The 20,114-nt window shown below is 44.5% G+C and overlaps 1 protein-coding gene across 1 annotated transcript in view; it reads right to left on the bottom strand.

Moving 5' to 3' along the window:
* TTC39C (tetratricopeptide repeat domain 39C) overlaps positions 1 to 16,543 on the bottom strand; it is a 106,773-nt gene extending 90,230 nt beyond the window's left edge. The window contains exon 1 of the mRNA XM_086682643.1: positions 16,251 to 16,543. Within this exon, the coding sequence (XP_086538769.1) occupies positions 16,251 to 16,414 (164 nt within the window). The 5' untranslated portion in view covers positions 16,415 to 16,543. The remainder of the gene's footprint in view (positions 1 to 16,250) is intronic.
* Between the last annotated feature and the right edge of the window lie 3,571 nt (positions 16,544 to 20,114).

Below are 20,114 nucleotides of genomic sequence, written 5' to 3'. Positions count from 1 at the left end.
CAACAGAGTGAAAAGGCAACTGCAATCCCTGAATAGAAAATATTTGCACATCATATCTGATAAGGGTTAATATCCAGAATATATAAAGAAATCCTACAACTCAACAAAACAAACAAAAAACAGCTTGATTAAAAAATGGGCAAAGCACTTGAATAGGTATTTCTCCAAAAAAAGATATACAAGTGACCAACAAGCACACAAAATACAACTCAACACCAGTAATCATTAGGGAAATGCAAATCAAAGCTACAGTGAGATATCACCTTATACCCATGAACATGACTACTATCAAAAAAACAAAGAACAAGTTTTAGAAAACATGAAGAGGAATTAGAATCCTCATGCACTGTTGGCGGGGATGTAAAATGGTGCAGCCACTATGAAAAACACCATGGCAGTTCCTAGAAACAGAATTATCACATGATCCAGAAATTCTATTTCTGGGTATATATCCAAACGAACAAATCAGGACTTCAAACAGATGTTTGAATGTCCATATTTTAGCAGCATCACTCACAATAATCAAAAGGTAGAAGCAACCCAAGTGTCCATCAATGGATGAACAGATAAAATGTGGTGTATACATACAACATACATATATACAGAATGTAGTATATACATACAATGGAATATCATTCAGCCTTAAAAAGGAAATTTTGATGCACACTACAACATGGATGACCCTTGAGGACATTATGCTAAATGAAATAAACCAGTCTCAAAAGGACTAATACTGTATAATTCCACTTGCACAAGGTACCTAGAGCAGTCAAATTCAGGGAGATAAGTAGAATGGTGGTTGCCAGGGATGAGGGAAGAAAGGAATAGGGATTTAGTATTTCACGGATAGAGTTTCCATTTGAAGATGAGAAAAGTTCTGGAGACGGACGGTAATGCAGTTGTTCAACTGTACTTCATACCACTGAGCTGCACACTGAGATGGCTAAAATGGTAAACTTTTTCCTATGAATGTTTTATAATTAAAGAATTTTAAAACATTAAAAACATAAATATACAGGGACATGAAAAATATACAGGAAAATTTAGTGGGCTATAAATTAATTTTTTAGGCATTGGCATTAACGTACTTTGCTTCTTTGTAGAAACCTATTAAGAATATCTGAACAGCCCACTTGCCTTCTTGTCACGTAATTTAACGATGCACAGTCAGCATTTTGCTAAGGCTGCGTGAATTGTTGTACTTCTTACTAAGTATGAATTTTAGTCTTTGTTGTGAAATACCGGAGACTTTTTTTTTTTCTAAATGTTTATTTTTGAGAGAGAGCAAGCAAGGGATGGGCAGAGAGAGGGGGACAGAGGATCTGAAGTGGGTTCTGCACTGACAGTGGAGAGCCCCATGTGGGGCTTGAACTCACAAACTGTGAGATCATGACCTGAGTCAAAGTCAGAAGCTCAACCAACTGAGCCACCCAGGTGCCCCATCCAGAGTCTATAACATGAAATTTTTTGCCTGCATCACCAACTCTGGGACATCTACAACTTTTTCCTTACATCGCTTTCCCCCTCTGTGTCAATAAGAATGCCTTCACCAGGCACCCATGGCCACATGTGTCATCTCTCAAAAGGTGGCAGGGACATTCTCACGTTAGCTTTTCCTTCCATAACTCCATTTATGTTTGATTCATATCTCAACTCCAATATTATCACTTCTTGCTGAAGTTTCATTTTTGTTGGCCAATTCCCTCTTTCAGTTATACATTTTTGTGAAATGTCATATGGGTTTATCCCTATGCGGCAAGGAGGCACACAAGGACACACTTTGCAGTCTGTGTGGGAAATGAACAGGTAGATGCACAGTGACCAACACAGGCAGACTCTGACAGAAGTGACATGGTCACTGACCATGACGTGTATCTGTTATACATGCGAGGACTTGCAGGCTGAAGAGCCAGCAGCTTGTGTATACCGTTACTCACAGTTCAAACATGGGGTAACTGAAATCTGAGCCCTGTTATCTGGTCTTACTTAACTAAACTCTGGTAACTGAAACCCATACAGCTCAGAACCAAGCAAAGCGAGTGCTATCTCTGTATAATTACAAACTGAGATAAGATGACCAGAGGAAAGGAACAGGATTTGTAGAGAACCTTCACGAATCTGAAGACCATGGTGGTTAGAGGTCAAAGAGTAGAGCAACAGCACAGCAATGCAAGAAGAGGCTATAGAAGGATAAAACTTGGCAAAGTATTGATATTTTAAATAAAGGTTAATATAGATTCTACAGCTTGTTAAGACCGAAATCACTGTCAATTTAAAGCAATTTTACTTTTCATTTTTAGATAAAGCGTCAGATGAAAAACAGAGCTATGAGTCTATTTCACAGGATGAGCTCACTGGGCTTTGTACAGCTACAACCTACAAGGAACACAAGGACAATATTGAAAATAGAAGAAAAAAAAAAGATTAGGCAGTAGATGGTCAAGGGACCAACCGAGCAGGGCCAAGCCACGCCACAGAGTTCCTGTGGTAGGCTGTATTCGTTTCCTGGAGCTGCTGTAACAACTTACCACCAACCTGGTGGCTTACAACAACAGAAATTTCTCTCTCCCAATTCTGGAGGCCAGAAGCCTGAAATCAGTTTCCTTGGGCTGAGGTAAGCTGGTGGCAGGTCTGCACTCCCTCTGGAAGCGTTAGGGGAGAATCCATTCCCCGGCTACTGCAGCAGTAGTGTGGTGTGGTACTGGTGACCACTGCATTCCTGGGCTTATGGTAGCCATAAGCATCTTCAAATTTTCTCTCTGCTCTGTTTTCCTATCAGCTTCTCCTGTGTGTAAAATCTCCCCCTGCTGCTCTCTTATAAGGATATGAGTGCATCGATCTAATCTGGGTGGATTAGAGATACAGCTGGGTGATCCTGCCATCTTAAATCTTTAACTTCATCATATCTTTTCAAAGACTTTTCCTTGGGGGGGGGGTGCTATATAAGGTAATACTCTGAGATTCCAGGGATTAAGACACAGATACGGTTTTGGAGAACCATTTTTCAGCCTAGCGCAGAGGCAACATAATTAGACTCACACACTGAAAAGATCACTATGGTGAGAGGTGCAGAAGGAACAGGGGTTATGAGGAAGACAGCTGGGCTACTGCAATGATCTAAGTCAGAGGAGGCTTGCACTAACTAGGTGCTGGTGGTGGAAAAGAAGAGAAGTGAATAGCAAGAGAAACACAGAAGATGAGTAAGACAGAGGAGGTGCCAAGAGAGCCTTCTAGACTTCTGGTATGTATAACCTTGTTTCAAGTGGAGCACGAGAAGACCAAACGTGCAGGAGACCACCAAGCTAAACAAGGGGACTGCAATACTGCTGGGTATTGCTAAACAATAACAAGAGGACTCTTTCGGAGAAAGCAGGGGAATAGCATACACTCTAGGGATGGGCTCAGATCTTCCACTCACCATCTTTTTAACTTGTGTTCTGTTAGCCTTCCCATTGTCGCATGCAAAGTGGTAACACTACTATTTATCCTCAAGCTGTGCAGAGAATTGGGATTAAGGGTGAAATGCACGTGACACAGTGCGCATTAACAGTAAGCATTGATTACCCACTTGATTACCACTTGATTACCATTTGCCTGCACAGTAACGCAAGCAAAAACCAAGACTGTTGTATGATTACAAGACTGTAATACTTTTAACTTTATTCCAATTCCTCTCTAGCTTTGCTAATTCGTATTCATTTATTGCTAAGGCCTGATGCTCATTTAGAGTTACTGATCTATTCTGAAAATAACTCTTTGGGCTAAATAAAGTCAACTTTTTTTAGTTTTCCTAATTTTGTCATTAATGTGTATCAAATATCTTCCTAACTCATTAGCATTAGCTCCTTCTCCATCATAAATCACACAAATAGATAACTCAATCATCTCCATTCCATACCAATATCAGGCTGACCAGCATCATTAGCAACTTCCAAAGAGATCACCCAAAAACATTTTATCGATTACCTAAGAAGCCTTTCCAACCAATCCTCCAACAGGGGTTATCTTTAAAATAACAAAATTGCTCAACATGTTTTATTTTCTCATCTTTGAATTATAATAGGGTCCCTGTATTATGTGTGTCAATAATCCACACACTGCATGAATACTTTAATTGAAGATTAAACACAGCTGTTTATACAAGCAATTCAAATACTATTTTATATAATCAACTCAAAATTTCAGATTTCTCTATTACTCAAAGACTTCAAAGTGAAACTAGAGGCGTATTCTTCATAATAAAATTTTAGTAAAATAGGTCTTAGTAAACAACACTGAACTTCATATGGAATTGTGGGTCTCTCGCCAGGGAACCTATATTTTTCCTTTAGTTTTTAGAAGAACACAGGCCAAGAAAATTTCATTTGTGTTTCCTTCATTATTCATAAGCTTCCTTAACTATAAATGTAGGCTTACACAGAAAGCTCTGATGAGGTCTGGTTTTATTTCACTCTAAAATAAAATCCAACATTCTTCTATCGAGAGAAAAAACTCACAATTTCAAGTTAGAGACAACAACTCTCTTATCAGCTTAAGCCCAGATCTGAGATGCCACACAGGGGCTACAGAAAAACACCCAAACCATTCTTTCATTTCTTGCCATTTTTACATTAGCAATTTCACCAGAACAAGAACTTAAGAATTCCAACATGACAGGTCCCTTGGCTAAGACTTTAGACAGCCATGGCCCCTCTCTCATGGCCTTTCTCCCTTTTTCTGCACTACGTGAAAAGAAATCATTTCTTGCTCAATGTGTGATTTTGATAATTCAGAGTAATGAGTGTCTCATCAATCATCAGTCAATAAATAACCAAAAAACATTTGGATCTTTGTGGTGAACAGCTGAAGCAAATGACATTCTAGATATCAACAAAACTCTTTCCTGGGCAATAAAACTGGTGCACACTTTGCTATAAAACGCAAAGGAAAGGGAGAAACCCAATTACTCCAACAACTGCAGGCCTACAAAAAAGCAGCCTCATCCTCACCTTGGATAGTTCCAGAGTCACAAGCATGCAGCTGAATTCAACCTGCTTCTTTGAGACATAAATAAAGAAGGTGAGCATGATTTACAAGAAGCAAAGATAAAGTCCTTTCTTGCTCCAGAGATCAGCTGACAATATATAACCTGAGGTTCTGCAATTCACTGTTCAGAATGGGGAGGGGGAAGAAACACTTGAAGCCTTGACAGTGACTCATTATACCAGGAGCAATCCTAAAGAGGTCAAGCAGAGATTTTAGTTTAATCCAACAGTTTCTCAAAACCTGAATCTCTGTCATTTAGCAAATTCAACTTGGATTCAGATACAAAACATCATTTCCCCTCATTCTCTGCCCTGTTAGAATACCACCAAAACTTTTACTTGTGATAAAGATAAAATGATACAAACATTTAAAAATCTGCTTATATGGTGATGGTTACTTTTGGAGGAGTGATCTACTTGAAGTAAAACTTGGAGGGCTGCTACAAGAGGCAAGAAAGCACAATTACAAAGCAAAAGGCCTCTATCTAGATGGCAAGAAGGCTGACGTGGGAAAGAGAGCAAATCATGGTCGTGAACTGTAGGAACTCAGAGACAGACACATCATGCCCAGACTCAAGTTTCCCAGAGCCCCACCCAGCAAGGAACAGGATGGTGCCATCAAGAACTGAAGAACAGGTTGAACTAACATGTAAACATGTATTACGGGATGCAGCTGACATCACAGTTGAGGGTGGGACGGGAGAAGTTCTACATCTGTGTATGGAGGCACCCTATCAGAGATGAAATGCTATATGTGGGTGTTTCCTGCTTGCTGCTTCTAAGCACAATGGAACAGAAAATCATCATGAAGCATTCTGCCCTATTTCCTCCCAATTGAGAAGAATCACTTTGTCATCTCCTTGGCTGTGTAACTTTGGGGTAACTGTGTCCTGATTCCTGGGGATTTGGCCTGTGTGTGTGTGTAACCTACTTAGCAAAAAGCTTGCTCACTCCATGAGAAGGATGTGGACCCATGCGCCAGTTTATACCCGGAGATTAAAAATTAAGAAGACTTGAGTGGGGACAGGGAAGACAGACTAGGGCTCTGAAAAAAAGTCACCTAAGGATGCAAAGACACGGGTCCTGCAAGCTAGCCCCACAGTGACAAGAAGAGAAGGGGTTCTCCACCCACATGGCGGGAGACAGAAGAACCAGTTCTAAGAGCCCTTCCTGGAGCTCTCTGGGCCCTAGAAGCAGGCATGGGGCAGGAGGGAGAGGGAGACAGAGATCTGGAAAAGCCGGTGTATAGGAGTAGTAATGCGTGGGGCCCAGCACTGGACGCACCCCACCCGGGGCTCTGTCACAGATGCAATGGAGGACCCGCCTTATTCACCACACTCCTTCAGCAGCAGCAACAGCAGCCTGGGCAGCCCTTCTCCTCCTGTCACCAGAAAGACCTCACCCTTGTGCTGCTCCCTGCAGCCTCAAGATTCCAGCTGCAGAGACCAAACCTTGTCTTGAGCCTCATGCTCCCAAGCTCAGTGCCTCTCAATAGAGGGGTTTCAGAAATCCGTGGGGACATTTGGGGGCAACACAGTGACAACAGTGGAATGGGCCATGGATGTAAGACACCCTGCAACATGGGAGAGTCCTGGACCTTGTCCCATGTCCTGCACAACTTCTCAACAACTTTTGAACCCTACTTCCATTGGCAATGAAGTACAAGGTCATGCTGGCACTGTTTAAATATACGGTTTATCAAGATTTACTCACAATTTTAGAGAAGTATGTCACCAACAGCAACACGGCTTGTGGCACAGGACACAGCAGCGACACCAGCCAGCATGTGTGGCCACCTCATGCCAAATGGAGCAGGGATTTTGAAAGCAACTTTAAATACGTTTAAAGGCAAACAAATTTTTAAAGAGCCACGAAATACTGGATACCAATTATTTTCACTAATAGATTTCATTTTTGTCATCCTATATTCGAAATTTGTACCATATTGAGTTTCATCACAAAAAGTGAATAGAGAAATTATTTGGGGTTTTATTCTCTCATACTGTCCTCACCCCCTTATCCTCACCTCAACTTCCCTATAAGCCTTTTTAATTCATCCTCTCATCCTAGACCGCTGTTACAGGTTTGGTTTCCAAAGCACTTGGCTTGGCGACGGATTTAAAGACGGGAGACCTATTTTCCGAGACACGCTGTCAGCACACATCCCATGTCCCAGCGCAGGAAACCAATGATTTTGATGCTATCCTGACACAGGCAGCCTAGCTCATTGCGAAAATGTTGCACTTCCTTGCTTGCTCAACTTCAACAGTGTTTTTGGAGTTGACATATTATCCCTACTTCAGTGAAGGTATTTCCCCACCTCTTTTATTTCACAGTGCACCAGCTCTCTCTCATTTTTCTACGGAATGGCTTCTGATCTTTTCTTAAATCCAAAGGTAGTCCTTACACACAGGCGCAGCACCTAACTTCATCATCTGATGAAAGAGTAGTGACCATTTATATTTTAAAATACATGCAATTTTTATATTACGAATTTTTTTTTTCTCCTTTAGAATAGCATTTGGGCATTCGATGGACCTTTAGACACTGTGAACACGTCATGTCATCTGCCAATTTTATTTTAGGATTACAGGAGGGGAATTACAATATATCATAAAAAGAGGGCATCAGATCTGATACAGTTGAGAGCCCCTGCTCCCAGCCACCAAGTTCTTCCCAAGACCAGTTCTTCCTGAAATGCAGGACAGGGATTTGGGATTAGGGAAGCTAGATTCCTGCCTTCTCCTAAGAGGCAAGTATCACTGGAAAATGTCATGCCACCCCTCCCCCCCACCAAGGGTATCCCAGAGCCTTGGAGGTGACTGATAAAAGACAACAAAGGACTGGCCGCTTAGCATAGGCTGCCTCTTAGCCACACACAACACTGAGCAGAGGACAGCTCAGTCAGAGGACAGCAATCCCCAGAGCTGCCACGCCCCCCGCCCCCCAGGGCCACTTCATCAGAGCACTCCTCCTTCCTTCTGACTGTACCTGTCAAGGCCAGCGTGTGCTCAGTGGCAGCTTTGCTCCCTATTGCCCTACACGAAGCACCGGGCAGCCTGAATGCACCAAAGGAAAGAGGCTGACAGGCAAGACAGGAGTTCTGTTCTCTGGTTCTGAGAAGCAGTGTGTCAATTCCAGGGGCACTGGTATTGCTCTAGAGCACCTGCACTGAGTCAGGAGACATGCCCGGCATACATCAGCATGGGGAGGGGGCTGAGTAATCGAGCTTCCAGAGCTCCTAAAGAGCATGACCCCTGGGCTACACTTGCTGACTGGCAAATAAAGGGATGCAGATATGCCCAGAAGACCTCTTGGACTTCACGTTACTCCAGCGACTTTAGGAAGGCCAGGAATCCCTGACCAGGGAGTCCACCTCTCTCTACTGTCTTAGTTCGCTCATACCAGAGAGGTAGCTGTGCAAACAGTGTCCAGCCATCACTAGTGAAGAAAGGGATGGAAGGAGCCTGTGGGGGCACTGAGGCCTCATACCATCTCTTCACAGACATCCGAGCTGCATCTTGGAGAAGTCAGAACAAGTTAGAGGATACAAAATACCCCAGCACAAGTGGGGAGGGGAATGAGGGAAGAGTCAGTGAAGCGGACAGGCCAGATGAGAGGACATCTATGCCCAGCTGGGACCTTTATCCTATAGAAGACTGGGAGCCACAAAGTGTCGATAGCTTCGGGAGACTCCTTGCCCCCTGGCAGCCTGTCATGTTAGGGTGGTTTGCATATTGCTGGGACATCGCCCCAAAATGACCTTAGAGCACACAGGTGAGCATTTCATACTGTAAAGGTTAAGAGGAGTGGTAGTATAGCGTAGCAGTCAAATACACAGACTCTGGCACCTGCTGGCCTGGGTTTGCACCCAGCTCTCCCACTCAACTGTGGAAGCTTGGGCAGGTCATCCAGAGTAACTGTGCTTCCTCCCCGCAGCCCCTGTGAGAAGGAGATAACAAGAGCACCCCTCACAGCACTGCAGGAGGATCAAATAAAGAAGAACATTCCAGGACTGATGTGTGGCCTGGCATACAGTCCGCACCATCTACTATTAACCACTAGGTGAAAGTAAGCCACCTAAACTAGTGATTTCACAGACATCACAGCTGTGGACAAGACAAAGTATTAAAGGGACCATTTCTGAGGCAGACTGAAAGATATTAAGTAAAGCAATACCTCCTCAAAGGACCAGGTTCTCACCTTCGCTGTCCCACAAACAGTAGACAGAGTAGGGGTTTACTCTGTAATAACGGATCATCTTCCTGTAAGACAGGAGTAACTACCTGTTGTATATGTGTATTTCTTGTGTTCTGAAATTCTTGAGCAAGGAGGAAGAGATGGAGAAAGCAATCTTAGCTAGGGAAAAGCACTGAAATGGCAAACCATCAACCACCTTTACACACAAAGAAAAGCCCCTATTTCAATCTCCAAATCAGCTGCCGGGCAGTTTTGACTTTCTCCTCTGACACACCAAATTTATGGCTAGTTCTACACAAAGGTATTTTTTGTAATTATGTATGGTGAGGCATGTCAAGCATACTTATTGTAGTGATCATTTCATAATAGGTACAAATGTCATTTATGTTGTATACCTGAAATTAACATGTCAATTATACCTCAATTTTAAAAAATGCAACAAAGTCCCTTATTCAAAAACTGGAGTGCATCCCCCCTCCCAACATAAAAAGGCTTCAAGTGGTGACTGTATTCCCATGTTTGCCCACAAAGGCAATTCAATCCCAAATTGGACCTATGTCCTGGATGAACAGTATACTAAGAATTCAGGGAACAGAGTAAGTGGTGGAAAAGGTAGGAGACCAAGGGCAGAGCCCCCCACCCAACCCCAGCCCCTCTCCCAGGGTAGATCTGGCACTAGGCAAAGTTTTGACATAAGAGGGGAATTCTCTGCTGCCCAGCCATCTACTTTCCGTACATCCTTTATATTCTCCTCTAAAGCTCTTCTCAGTATTAGCCTCTTCAAAGTTCCACTGCTGTTGCTGGGTAAGGAGAGGGATCCTGGCAAAGGAGACTAGGGTGTGAAAAATGGAGCTACAACAACCTGAGCAAAAAGATCTGGACATCTTAAATATGGTATGTTTGGGGATCTACAAGTGGTTTCATGTAACTAGAACAGAAAGTGTTCTATGCTTCAATATTCTTTCTCTCTCAGAGGACCTGGGTGGCTCAGTTGCTTCAATGTCCAACTCTTGATTTGGACTCAAGCCACAAGCTCACAGTTCTTGGGTTCAAGCCCTGCATCAGGCTCTGCGTTGACAATGTGGAGCCTACTTGGTATTCTCTCTCTCCCTCTCCTCCTCACTTTCTCTCTCAAATAAAGAAAAACACAAAACTTCATTTCAGTGAGTGTAAGTCCCCCAACTAGGAGCAGGCCATCTCCCCAAACTACTTATTAATGCAGTATGCAGGACTCCAAACACACAGATTCTTTTAAGGTTTATATCTTTAACTTTGTGGATATAAATGTGTGTGTGTGTGTATATATACACATATATATACCTATACTATACTCACAGAATATTCACTTTTTCTGGTGATTTCCTACATATAGGTTCTCCCATTAGTCTACAGTTACATTTTTAAAAGAATCCCAATTAAAATGAATATTTAATTGGAAACTTTCTAGAAAGTACAATAATTGGGGGGGGGGGGGGGCAGGGGTGAATGAGTGTTTAAAAAACAAAACACAGCCCTAAGTTGAGGATGGAAAAAAAACAGAGGAGTTTCCTGTCTTTCCTGCCAGTTCCCTTACACCATTTCTGCTTTTCATTGCTTCTCCTTTTCTTAATTTCTGCAACTATGGATTCTCCATAAACTCTAGCAGCAAGGTACGAACATGCTGTTGTCTGGGAACAGCCAGATCATGCAGAAAACACAGGTGGCCTACAAGCTCTTCCTGTCCTCTAATGTACCTACCCCAGTTTTGGGCTCAGGCTCAGGTGCCTGCCGGCCCAGGTTTCTTACAGAGGCTTTTGAGTTTTTCCAGACAGAACTCTGGTTTGTACCAGGGGTCAGTCATGGTTTTGTTTTTGTTTTTTCTATAAAGGACCAGACCATAAATATTTTAGGCTTTCTAGGCCATATAGTCACAGCTATTCATTACTGCTGTACTGCACAAGCAGCCACAGAAAATACATAATCAAGTGAGAGTGGTTGTGTCCCAATCAAACTTTATTTACAAAAACAGCTGGCCAGATCTGGCCCACGGGCCATACTTGGCAACCCCTGTATTATATGGATACATCTCTATAGCAAGACCGACTTTAATCAACATGCTCACAAACAAGACACAGGTCATATGGCTTTGTCATGGGTGCCGTAAAAGATGTTAGACAATTTAGGATCCATACTTTCATTTTAAACGTAAACATATTACCTTACCACGAATTTTTCTTGCCTTTTGTTTAGTAAATCTTTGCCATTTTTATAATTTAAAAAACAAAAATGTACTCCATAATACAACCACTTACAAATTCTATAACAAGTCCAAATGTATACATATTTATGCTCAATGAACATTCCTTATAAACACTATATGCTTGTTTTAGTGGACAATGATTTTTTAATAATACTTTCTAATAACACCTACAGCCAGGAATTAGTGGTAGTGTTGGCAGGCTAAGAACACAGGTGTTTTAAAGTCAGAAATAACACCAGAAGTTAAAGCAGGAGGAGATGATAGTACCAAGGGGAGGAGGGGGGAAAATGTCCCACCTGTGAAATGAAAGCTACAAATTTCATTTTGGCCAGGAGCCCCAGATGTCTCCTGTCTTCCTCCTATCTCAATATGCTTCCCCTCTTCTGACAGTAAAAAAGTAACACTGCAAGCCAAAAGCAGAAAAGGATGTCAAGAGTTTATCATGGACATGAGGGCCGCAATGAGGAACACGGTCATTATAAAATGGGAGTTGCCCAGACCACTAGCAGCAAAGTAACCCTGAAAAGCAGCGCTGACTCACAGGAAACACGGACTAACCAGTGATCTGAAAAAATAAATACAGAATAAGCCATCAAACAGGATGACCTAATGATATTGATCAGCTAGCTCGCAGGGCTCACCCATTTCACATTCCCATGTGGGCTTTTCATTATTTCCTAGGCTTCCCTTTCCACCCCACCTCCTGTCACATTTCCCTCCCCCCTGAACTCCTCCTCCCCCATCATCATGCTCAGACAGCAGTTCCCCTACAAAAGTGTCCTTCCAGCTGGGTTACAAGTTGCTGTCCTTCACACCTACAGGTCAGAGAAGCAGGCCATGGCTACGCCCCCTAGCCTCCACACCATTGTACCTACCCCGCAACACCTGATATCTAGTGCCTGTTCTTGTTCATGTAAGGATCACCTAACCTATCGTGTGTCTCAATACCTACAGGTCTCAGTGTGTGTCACACATGTGAACATCAGTTAAGAGTGGTGTGTGGGGAGGGTGGCTAGTGAGCACTGCTGCACGAGATCACCAAGCCCAAAGATGAACAACAGGAATTTGATTTCAGATGGTCAGTATCACGAAGGTACAAAGTTATGTCTTTAGGCTCAAAGCAGAAAGGGCCCATGGCAGCATCCATCTGCCTCCACCTCTGGGAACACATCTCCCACGTGCACAGATGGGGTCTCAGCACCAACAACAGGGCACCTTGTTACATTATTACTAGCATTACAATGGAAGTAACAGTTACACTTTGAAAACCAACTAGGAGCCTCTTACAGCTCAAAAGAAAGGCTCTACTGTGCATTTATTTCTAATTCCTGGATCTGCGATATCTAAATGACACAATCCAGACTTTCGACTAATTCAGAATGGCCTTCATGATAATCGGTTTCTATGAAGTAACCATTTCTCATTCCATAGCTGTTGCTGAAACTTTTATCATCCCAGTAATGTAGCATGAGAAAATGACCTTAAGAACATTGTTACACCAGATACAAAATAGTCTTATTGTTAAACCGTAGTAGGATTTTGGAAGGTTTACTTGTAGGGAAAGGATGGTCTTCTGTGACAACATAATCCTAACAAAGGAGAAAACCAAATTGCTCTGGAAAGAGCAGGTGGAGGTGCTCCTGGAATACTTACAATAAAGTCACTGCTGAGTTTTCCAGCAGGCCATTCAACTTTGGAACAGCAGTTTTCCACTAACATAGTAGGATCTAAATCTCTCATATGCACTATGTGAGGCTAACCTTAAATATAAAAGTTACCTGCATACAGGACATTTTTCCCTCTCCTCAAACTATGTCATCAAGAAGGAAGCACAGGGTGGCTGGGTGGCTTGGTCGGTTAAGCGTCATACTTTGGTTCAGGTCACGATCTCAAGGTTTATGGGTTCGAGCCCCACACCAGGCTCTGTGCTGACAGCTCAGAGCCTGGAGCCTGCTTCAGATTCTGTGTCTCCCTCTGTCTCTGCCCCTCTCCCGCTCACACTCTCTTTCTCTCTCTCAAAAATAAAAAAGCATAAAAAAAGAAAAGAAGGCACAGTTGTGGAGAAGGCATCAAGTATAAAGCTAGCTCGTGTTTACTGAGAGCTTACACCATGCCAGCTACCACGGATTGTTTTTAATCCTAACGACCACATTATGATGTGCACTACTCCCATTTTATAGGAAGCAAATTTTGAGTCAGCACCTAGAAAAGTGGCAAAACTACAGTTACAACCTTGGTTGCAGGACGCTGGTCCACAACCACACCTGTACACAACTGTGTTCTCTAAAATCTGGATCAGCAGCACATGTGGGAAGTGGCAAGCGTGCAAGGCTTTCCCACATCACAAAATGGAGGATTCAAGGGAAAGCTGATGGGAGAATGCTACCACTGTCCAGCCCTTCAAAAGCTTAAATTTCTGGAAAATAAGGTCAGAGGGCAAATCAAAATACAGTTGACCCTTGAACAATGTTGGGGTCAGGGGCATCAAACCCCTGTGCAGTCAAAAATCCATATGTAACTTCTGACTCCCCGAAAGCTTAACTGCTAGTAGCAAAACCACTGACCAGAAGCCTTACCGATAGCCAATATTTTGCATATTCTATGTGTTACGTACTGTATTCTTGTAGCAAAGTAAGCTAGAGGGGGAAAAATGTTAAGAAAAATCACAAGAAGTGAAAATATACTTACAGTATTAAAAAAAATCCACATAGAAGTAGACCCATGCAGTTCAAACCCCTGTTACTCAACAGTCAACTGTATAATAATTTTAGTGAGACAGGCCGAATGAGATAAGGAAAAGAGCCCTGATTTAGAACCACTGTGCTTGTGTCCTGGTCCTTGCTAAACACAGAGACTCAAGCCCCTCGTAATAAAATTAACATGATAAAAATACAGCTCACCTTTTTTTGTCCCTAGAATAGTAAGAATATAAAGGAATGAGCCCAGCACCATGCCTGGCAAGAAAAAGACTACAATAGTTTCTGTTTTCATTTTCAATTCCTATTTCAAAACCCGAGTAGACAGCTCCTGTCTATATACTGTAAATCTTCCCTGGACACCTTCCCCCTCCTACACTCCCAACACACTCACCCACAGAGGAACTGTTTTCTAGGTGCATATCTGTTTCTGTGAAAAAATGAATTTCCTATCACTCAGAATCCGCCCTCTGCTAGGAGCACATAAAATTGTCTGGGTAACAGTATTTTTGCCTTATTTAATGCTTTCAATATACCAGAACCTACAAGTACTATTTAAGTACACTAAAGAAGTTTGGGGGGAAAAAAAGAAGACTAAAACCAGTAACAGAACATTTCAAAGCAATAAGTATTGAAATATGCAAGCACTGTATCTTGATCAGCAGCAGCTAAGGAGTAAACTTGACTCAGGCTTTCCCCAGCCCTCTCCTACACCACAAACTGGTAGTCTTTAAAAAAAAAAAAAAAAAAAAAAAAAAAAAAAAAAAACAGAGCACTATGTCAATCATACATTTTTTAAAAAAATGTACATTCTCAGACTGAAATCAGACTGGTACGTTTTAAAAACAAAGGGTCCTGAGTAAAGCCAAGAAGATGTTTCCACTTTCAGATTTTTTATTAAAAAAGTGATCTAACGGTAAACTATCTTTAGGATAAAGTTTATTGTTGTGAGATATCTGCTTTGCCATTAAGAAGTGAAAGCCCAACCATAGAACCACCAGTCCGTGAAGTGTGAAAACATCAGGTGCCTGACGTCAGATACCTGACTGTATCCTTCCTCTCACAGACTGTGGCTCTTAACCACGGACACACATCGGTCCCTTATTCCTACCAAGCCACTCAGGTCTTAAGAAGTGTGAAGCATATGGCTCCTAAACACCTACAGGGAAGCTGCTAATCAACATCCTTGAGACTGGGCAAATCACAAACTTGTTTCCTGAACCAGAAAGCAGATGCTTTGGGTCCCCAATGAAACTGAAGGCTCCTCCCACTCGCAGGAGACAACCAGGTTTCAGTTCTTTCATTTTTTAGAAGGCGGATTTTAAGAAAGCAATTAACTGAGCACACGTGTTCTTCCTTCCACGCTTACGTATATTTGCAATCCCTCCATTTTTCAAGTTAGACAAGTCCATCATAAACACACTCGCTTGAAAGGCATTAGCAACTCATTTTGAGGAATGAGTTCTAAAAGACAGGCAGAGAGAGGGGCGCAAGCCGAGTTCGGCCGAGTTTTCTTTTTAATTCCTGCACTGCCAGGCAGTTACGCGTATCTGTTTTCAAACAAGAGAAGCATCTAAGATGCACGATGATGCAAAGTAACGCGAGGCACCAGAACCCGGCACGAGGCAGCTGGTGTGCTCCGTGTCACAAAGGCTGCTCGGGCACAACACTGCGAGTTTGAGGCTCCCAGCTGCCTCCAATCGCATCCGGTCCCAGGTCCCAAGCCAACAGGCTCCGGACCCGGCGGCGGGAAGGCGACCCGCGAGAGAGAAGCGGACAAGCACTGGGTGCCCCTCTGGGGGGGCGGGGAGCGAGAAAGTGAGGGGAGACCGCAGGAGCGAGGGGGTACGGGTAGTGGGTCCCGCGCAAGGAAAGGACAACGGGGCGGGGGTGGAAAGGGGCGATGTGACAAAGGCGCAGAAGCGCCGGCTGCAGCGCAGGCCGAGGGAGGCGACCCGGGCACCGGGGCCGGGGAGGATTAGTGACCGACGGGAGGGGGAGGAGGCTTCTAGGGCCCGCGGCGGATTGCAGCGCGCGAGCCGGCCCCGAGGGGCGCGTGGCCGGGGCGGGGGAGGCGGGCGCGTCGGTCACCTGTATTGTTTGAAAAGCTGGTCAGACTCCCTGAAGCCGTTGTTGAGCAGCATGTTTATGCCGGCCAGGGCCAGCTCCGCGTCCTGCAGGGGCGCCGCCGCCGCCGCCGCGGCCGAGTCTCTGTCGTCCTGCCGCCGCGGCCGCTGCTGCTCCGAGCCGGCCATGGGCGCGCGAGGCTGTGCGCAGGGCCGAGGAGAGGTGGGGCGGCAGCTGCTGCGGCCCCCGCGCGCCCGGAGCCCGGCTCTACCTGCCCGGAGCGCCGCGCAGCCGAGCGGGGCGGGGGAGGGGCGGCGTGGGGCGGGGCGGGCCGGGGGAGAGGGGAGGAGCCGGGCCGGCTGCAGCGCGGCGGGGGACGTGAGCGCCCAGGCCGCCGCCGCCGCCGCCCGCCGCGGGGATTACTCAGCAGCCGCCCGCCCGCCTGCTCCTCCCGCTCCCTGCGAGACGCCCGCCTCGCGCGGGCACCCAAGAGGAATCCGTTTCCGGGTGTCTCTCACCCCGCCGAGCCGGGGCCCGAGCGGCCGCCGCCCCTGCTTCCTGCAGCCCCCGCACGCCGCCGGGGTCCCTCTCGACCCGGGTCCCCACCCCGCCCGCACGCGTGCCCAGCCGCCCTGGGCCACCGCGCCCAGCCTGCTCGGACACTCGCGAGGCACCGAGGCCCGGACTTTGACTCTTTCTTGCAAAAGAGCCGAGCCGGGGGTCGCGCGGAAGCAGGCGGGTTGCAAAGGGAACTGGGAACTCCGCCTTGGACGCAGCGAGAGCGCGCGGCTGGAGACTACCTGGACGCACCCGGCACTCACACCTCTGACCCCCAGCGCAGGAAACCCAGCGCTGCTGGCGCCCACGACCCCCAACTTTAAACGGATCTTGGGCCCGCCCCCTAGCCCAAGGTAGCCAATCCCCGAGGAGGTGGGCGGCGGGGGCGGGGCCCCAGGGCACCTGCCGGACTTCAGCCCGGAGCCCAGCGCTGAGCGGGAGCGGAGAGGATCCGGGATCCCGGTTCGCACCTCCTCTGGCTGCCACCAATATCTGCGAGATGGGGCAAGAGGACGAATGCAGGCCAATGTGGCGTACACCTAAATATTTAAAGCATTTAAAGCGTATCAATTAAGCTCTTCAGGTGTTTTCTATTATAACCCTGGCAATTATACTTTCAAACCAATGAAACAGAAAAATAAGTATAATGCTAGGGTTTATTATATGACCAAATATCAGTAAAATGTCAAAGATGACAGAACTTAGTCATTATTGCATATGTCTGACTGTTCTGATGGTGGGCTGGTAATAATGTGTGCGTGGGTAATATTATAAAGACAAACAATTCACAAGTAATTTTTGTTTTTCCATAGATTTCTCTTCTTCACTTTTATTTTAGCAAAGTCACTATATATGTTATGGCAATCAAATTTATGTTCTTAATGTCAAGTCAGACCACCTTTCTTAAATCACTGTAGTTCTTAGAGTGTGGTTTATTAATTTCAATTTGGAGAAACTGCTCTGCTGAAGCATTTAAAACTGAAATTGTTTTTAAAAAGTAAAGCGATATTCAGGTTTCGAGATAACTCAGGAACATATCACATCCAGCATTATAATGAGGTCACATGATATGATAGATTACCACAGAAGATATTACCAAAACAATTTTATTTCATCATACAAGTTGCTATCGCTTATTCTGTGATGCATGCCATCCCTTACAAGAGTATGTATCTAAACCAATATAGTATTTCCCACATTTATATATACACATTTAAGAGTAATGTGAATTGCTGTCATTCCTTAGCTGTCATGTGTAATTCTTAGAACACCATGCTAATTTTGGGGCGCCTGGGTGGCACAGTCGGTTAAGCGTCCGACTTCAGCCAGGTCACGATCTCGCGGTCCGTGAGTTCGAGCCCCGCGTCAGGCTCTGGGCTGATGGCTCAGAGCCTGGAGCCTGTTTCCGATTCTGTGTCTCCCTCTCTCTCTGCCCCTCCCCCGTTCATGCTCTGTCTCTCTCTGTCCCAAAAATAAAAAAATAAAAAAAAAATTTAAAAACGTTGAAAAAAAAGAACACCATGCTAATTCTTGAGTACATCTGGAGTCACAAATTGGAATATCAAAAGAAGGAAGAAAATGGCTGATTCTCACCTCTGGGGAACAATACTTTGTAATACAGTAATCACTGCATTCATGTGATCTGAGAAGGACTTGACAAATCTGCCAGGTTTTTTTAATCCAAAAAAAAAATCCAAGTACTCTTGGATTTAAAATAGTGTTAGTCTCAAATATCAGCAGTGCCACAATTCTACATGGCATTCATAGCCTGTAACCTTTGTTTTTAGGACATTGAGCAAGAGACAAGTAACATTTCTTTGAGGTTTGAATAATATTAATCATGAGAGTGGATGCTAAGAGCTATGTTCCATGGAACCAGCACTGGGTGCCAGATCCTAACAGAGCTGCCCATGTGTTCTTTAATGTGTGTGTGTGTGTGTGTGTGTGTGTGTGTGTGTGTGTGTGTGTGTGTGTGTGTTTTACTGGGCAGGGACATCTAATGCAAGTCCTAGGTACTGTAATGGCCATGAGGCTCTTGCCAGAGAGTGTTCCCTGGTCACACATTGCCAGTGGTAACCAGAGCTGACAACGTGCCCAGTGCTTATAAACTTCCTGTACTTTGGATCTGTGGAACCATCTACCCTCTCTAACCCTGAAACAATCTAGTCAACAAGGGAGAGCAGCCAAGAGGGCAATACCAAACCTAGCAGATAGCCGGTACCCACCTCCCCCAACTGGAAAAGGCAGCCAAGTTCAACCAAGCAAGGTTCTCTGTGTCCCTATTTCTGAAGGGGGAAATCAAGGAATTGATGAGCCTGTGGGCATTAACAAGTTGTATCTGGGGCCCTGCAGCTGAGAATGTGGTGGGGGAAGGGATGAGCAAATTTAAAGCAATCTGTCTCAGAACCCTAGCACCAATGGTTACACAGACTTAGCGAAATTTAGCTGTTGAATGATTGGGGCAAGATCCAGTGCAACTGCTCCGTACCCCATAAAAGGTGATATGGATAGAGGATAACTGTACCTTGTAATATACACCAGATGTGTGCCAAATTGGATCCAACCAAATACCATAATTAGGTTAGCAGCTGCATCATAAATGGACATTTTCAAATATTTGCTTGACAATGAGGGATACAAAGAGGATTCAAAATGGGCCTCACCACCCTGAAGAGAGGCAATACGTGAACGAGTAATTATACCTGTGGTAGCTGTAGTTGGTACTGACACCTGCCCAAGGTTTAGCTGGCAGGCAGGGAATTAAGGTTGATTGTGTTTTCTTCACTATATAGCAACGGCAGATAATGATGGATACTTAAGAGGTCATGGTGTGTATTACCTACAAAAGGAAGGAAAAATCTAGATCACCAAGACGTTAGGGCACCCTATACTTGAAATTGTAAGATTCACTGCACCCTTTTGTAAGACTAAGGCAGTCTGCAGTGCATTTGGCTTCAGCCTAATAGGATTTACCCAGTGTTCCTTTTCGAAGGAGAGAGGAGAAAAGGAGACTAAGGGAAAGGGAGAGGAAATGAAAAGCTCTCAGATGGACGGAAAGCTGATTTCCTTTCTACGCACCTCCTGTGGGTATTGTCCTATGAGTTTGTGGTTCATGAGATTTCATTGGGAAAATGAAAACTCCCAAGTCCAAAGGATTAGTGAGCAGTTTTAGATGTCTTACTTTTCACATGGTAGGTGTTTTGTAAGTTACCTTGGTTGCAAGTAACAAAAAAATCTGACACAAATGGCCCAGAAAAGTAAATGTATTGGTTCATGAAAAGGATTCCCCAAAATGAGGTTGTACCAGGGCTGCAAAACTGTCACTTGGAC

This window comes from Puma concolor, chromosome D3 (genome assembly GCF_028749965.1).
Source record: "Puma concolor isolate L17-30 chromosome D3, mPumCon1.1.hap2, whole genome shotgun sequence".
NCBI classification, from domain to species: domain Eukaryota; kingdom Metazoa; phylum Chordata; class Mammalia; order Carnivora; family Felidae; genus Puma; species Puma concolor.
Note: the sequence above shows the minus strand (reverse complement) of the source record. Positions and strands in the feature narration are given on the sequence as shown.